This window comes from Lathyrus oleraceus, chromosome 4 (assembly GCF_024323335.1).
Source record: "Lathyrus oleraceus cultivar Zhongwan6 chromosome 4, CAAS_Psat_ZW6_1.0, whole genome shotgun sequence".
Taxonomy (NCBI): domain Eukaryota; kingdom Viridiplantae; phylum Streptophyta; class Magnoliopsida; order Fabales; family Fabaceae; genus Lathyrus; species Lathyrus oleraceus.
This window is the reverse complement of record NC_066582.1, coordinates 7,018,066-7,021,790: the sequence shown is the minus strand read 5'-3', so window position 1 is coordinate 7,021,790 and position 3,725 is coordinate 7,018,066. Positions and strand designations below refer to the sequence as shown.

Below are 3,725 nucleotides of genomic sequence, written 5' to 3'. Positions count from 1 at the left end.
AAAAAATTAGCGCTTAACAAATTTAACGGAATACTAAAAAAGCACTTGGATATTTTCAATAAAAAAAATGAGTTTTAAACAATTAAATGAAATAAAATTCAAATCTTTATAATAAAAACAAATAAAAATCAAATAATTATTTATTTGTCTCTATTTATTTTCTCTTGACATTTTGATAAAAAAATGAATAAAAATTGAGCCCAAAAACGCGCGAAAAAATAAAGTTATGTAAAATAGATAGTCACAGATCAAATCTCGTAGTAAAAAATATCCGGATGAAAAGGCTCGAACAAATCAAAATTCGACCGCCTGAAGACGCGGAAAAATAAATCGAGCACACTAGATTAAACTATGCATGACGTAGATCAATAAAATAGATAATGACAGACCAAGTTGAAAAAACTATTTACTGATTTTACGCGTGGTCAATAAATCGATTCCACCGGTCTGTATGTAAAACCGAAATTTTATTCTAAGAAAAATAAAATAAAGTTGGATGCATGAAAGTTTAAAATGCCTGAACTAAATTAGGGTATGACAACAAACACTATTGGGGGAGTTTTTTTTCACTAGAGAGCATTGAACATAATGTGACTTCTTTTTCTAGAGCAACACCTTTGTGAGAGACACACCACATATTCACCTAAAACCTTAAGGTGATAGGTGAGTGGGTTCTCTCACTTATAAATGCTCAAGTCTCCACATTACCAACCAATGTGGGACTATTATCCACACTACTCACACTTGATACATTCTCAACACTCCCCCTTAAGTGTGAGTCCACAATGCTCCCCCTCAAGCGAAAGCTCTTCTTACTTTCACAAATTCTTGTACTGCACGAAACGTTTCTTATTCACCACACTGGCGCCGTTGATACTCTTCAACGGAACATTTCTTATTCACCACACTGGCGTCGTTGACTTTCGATACAAGTAACCCGGTCCCTTTCTGAAACCAGGCTCTGATACCATTTGTTGGGGGAGTTTTTTTTTTCACTATAGAGCATTGAACATAATGTGACTTCTTTTTCTAGAGCAACATCTTTGTGAGAGACACACCACATATTCACCTAAAACCTTAAGGTGATAGGTGTGTGGATTCTCTCACTTATAAATGCTCAAGTCTCCACATTACAACCAATGTGGGACTATTATCCACACTACTCACACTTGATACATTCTCAACAAACACAAAATAAGACCAGGGTCAGTCATCAACTTTCTATTCAATAAATTCTATCAAGAGGGGAATCTATCACATACGAGATACCTAGTGAAAACTATCACCTCAGAAGGTTGCCAACTACCCTAAATATGGATGAGAGACAAATTACTTGTGGAAGAGGTGTTGTTTGAAGAAAAAGAAGAAGCTAGAAGAGAATGATACGCAGAAGACACCGAGAAAATGACATCCCTCACTAACTTCTTGATCCACGTGTCTTTTTCCAAGAAAAAAGTATGTTCTAGAATGACCGACGAGAAATCAATCACAAAAGGTTCCTCACAAACAAAAAAAAGCCTCTTCCATGTAAATCCCAAACTAAAGTCTCATCAACCCACATACTCATCCCCCCCCCCCCCTAAGATAGTTAGTTATGAAGAATAACCTAGGAAATCTACCCTTAAGGGAACACTCCCAAATCACATGTTATTCCAAAAAGACATCTAAAAACATGTTATGACCTTCCTAGAAATACTGTTTACAAATCAATCAAAAGAATCTACCTGATTAGAACCCAACAGAGAAACCACTTTCCAGACTGATGAGGAAAAGTGGAAGCCCAATTCTCCACCACCCCTTAGAGAGGAGATGTTAGAGGCACCAAAACGAGCAATAAGGATATCTCTCCAAAAGCCAGAGTTACCAGAGATAAGACGTCACCTCCACTTAGATAGAAAAGCTAAATTGACTAAGTGAATATCTATAACCCCTAAGCCACTTTGACTCGTAGGCTTACAAATATCATTCCAACTGATCCAAGAGATTTTAGAACCTCCTTTAACAACTCCTCACAAAAATCTTCTTTGAATTTGAACTATTTACCTCCAAACCTTTACAAGAATTTTCAAGTAAGACAAGAAAAATATAAGGATAACATTAAGCACATAATTAAGAAAAACCCACCCGACCCCAAGCTAGCATACATATACTTCTATGAGTTAAGCCTTTTAGAAAACAAGTTAATAAAGGGGTCCTAAGTAATCTCTCTACTAGGGATATCCCCTAGAGGAAACCCAAAATATTTGAAGGAAAGAGTCTTTAGTCATAGTGAAGAAAGTCGCTAGCGGAGATCAAAAAAATCAGAATTCACATTATCCCTATCAGACCATTCTAAGAAAAATTCACCCAAAGATCAAAAACTAACTCAAAACTCCTAAGAATATCATTTAAAGTTCAGAGGTTCTCAGTATAAAATTGTGCTAAGATAAGAGTATTATCTACATACTGAAGATAAGAAACAACCAAATCAAAAACTCCTATCCTAAAACTATTGTCATACCGATCAAACCACCTAACCCTTCCATCACCCACCAAATCAAAAACTCCTATCCTAAAACTATTGTCATACCGATCAAACCACCTAACCCTTCCATCACCCACCAGAAAAGGAAAGAGACTAGGAGATCCCCTTCCTTCATATCCCATAATCGATGTAACGTTAATCACTAATGAATTCCTCACATCAAAAATAAAATTAACAAAATGGCATGTGAAAAGTTATTATATTTGCTTAGGCATAACTGCAGCTCATGGATCTAACCCCCCTAATAATTTTAATCTGTGGGCTATAGCAAAGCATAACTTATACTACTTTCCAACAACTTCACTTAATGTGATCTTGAAACAGTAACTTACTTGTGCTTGCAAGCAATCTATATCTATCAATATATAAATGACCGTCTAAAGGCTAACTGCTCAAAACAACACAACACATCTCCGAAGCTTAAAAAAAGAGCAATCATGAAATTTCAAACCCTAATTCTTCTCACCCTTCTTCTAATAGCCTCTGTATCTGCAAGGAAACTATCTTCGCCGCAGGCTGGTGGTTATAGCCCCATCGAAGACATCAACGATTCTCACGTCATCGAAATCGCTAATTTCGCCGTCACTCAGTACGACAAGCAAAGTGGTGCGAAACTGAAGCTTAATAAGGTAATCAAAGGTGAATCTCAGGTTGTTGCAGGGACTAACTACCACCTCACTCTCTCCGCCGGCGAAGGTTCCGTTTCAAAGATCTATGAAGCTGTTGTGTATGAGAAGTTATGGCTTCACTTCCGTAACCTCACTTCGTTTGAACCTGCACAAGCTTAAATTATAGAAAATTATTAAAATGTTGCGCTTATCTCTTTATAGCATCATTCCCCTGTTATGTAATGAATTATTATTGTCATTATTTATATAAATAAAATTTTATGTCTTCAAAAATACAAGTTCATTACTACTCTTCAGTTTTTCTTTCTTTCTATTTTGGCTGATTTCTAATAAGGAGGGATTAATTAGTCTATTTTATTTTATTTTTAATTTAGTTGACCGTTTAAAAAATGAATGGTTTTAAATTTTTTTATAATTACAATGCATTTCAATGTCTTTGTTTCTTTAATGACTTATGCAGATGTAATTTGACATACATTTGTTGAACCTAGGCATAACTTGTGCTTGGATTCCTGTTGTTTCCTTTTTAATACATTATGTAATTTCAATTACTTTTGAGATTGTTCTGATAA

The 3,725-nt window shown here is 35.3% G+C and overlaps 1 protein-coding gene across 1 annotated transcript; it reads left to right on the top strand.

Annotated features, from left to right (window-relative positions):
* The first annotated feature begins 2,828 nt into the window (after positions 1-2,828).
* Positions 2,829-3,436, top strand: LOC127138306 (cysteine proteinase inhibitor 5). The gene has a single exon (XM_051064722.1). The coding sequence runs from the start codon at positions 2,962-2,964 to the stop codon at positions 3,310-3,312; it is 351 nt and encodes a 116-aa protein (XP_050920679.1). The 5' UTR covers positions 2,829-2,961; the 3' UTR covers positions 3,313-3,436.
* The last annotated feature ends 289 nt before the right edge of the window (positions 3,437-3,725 follow it).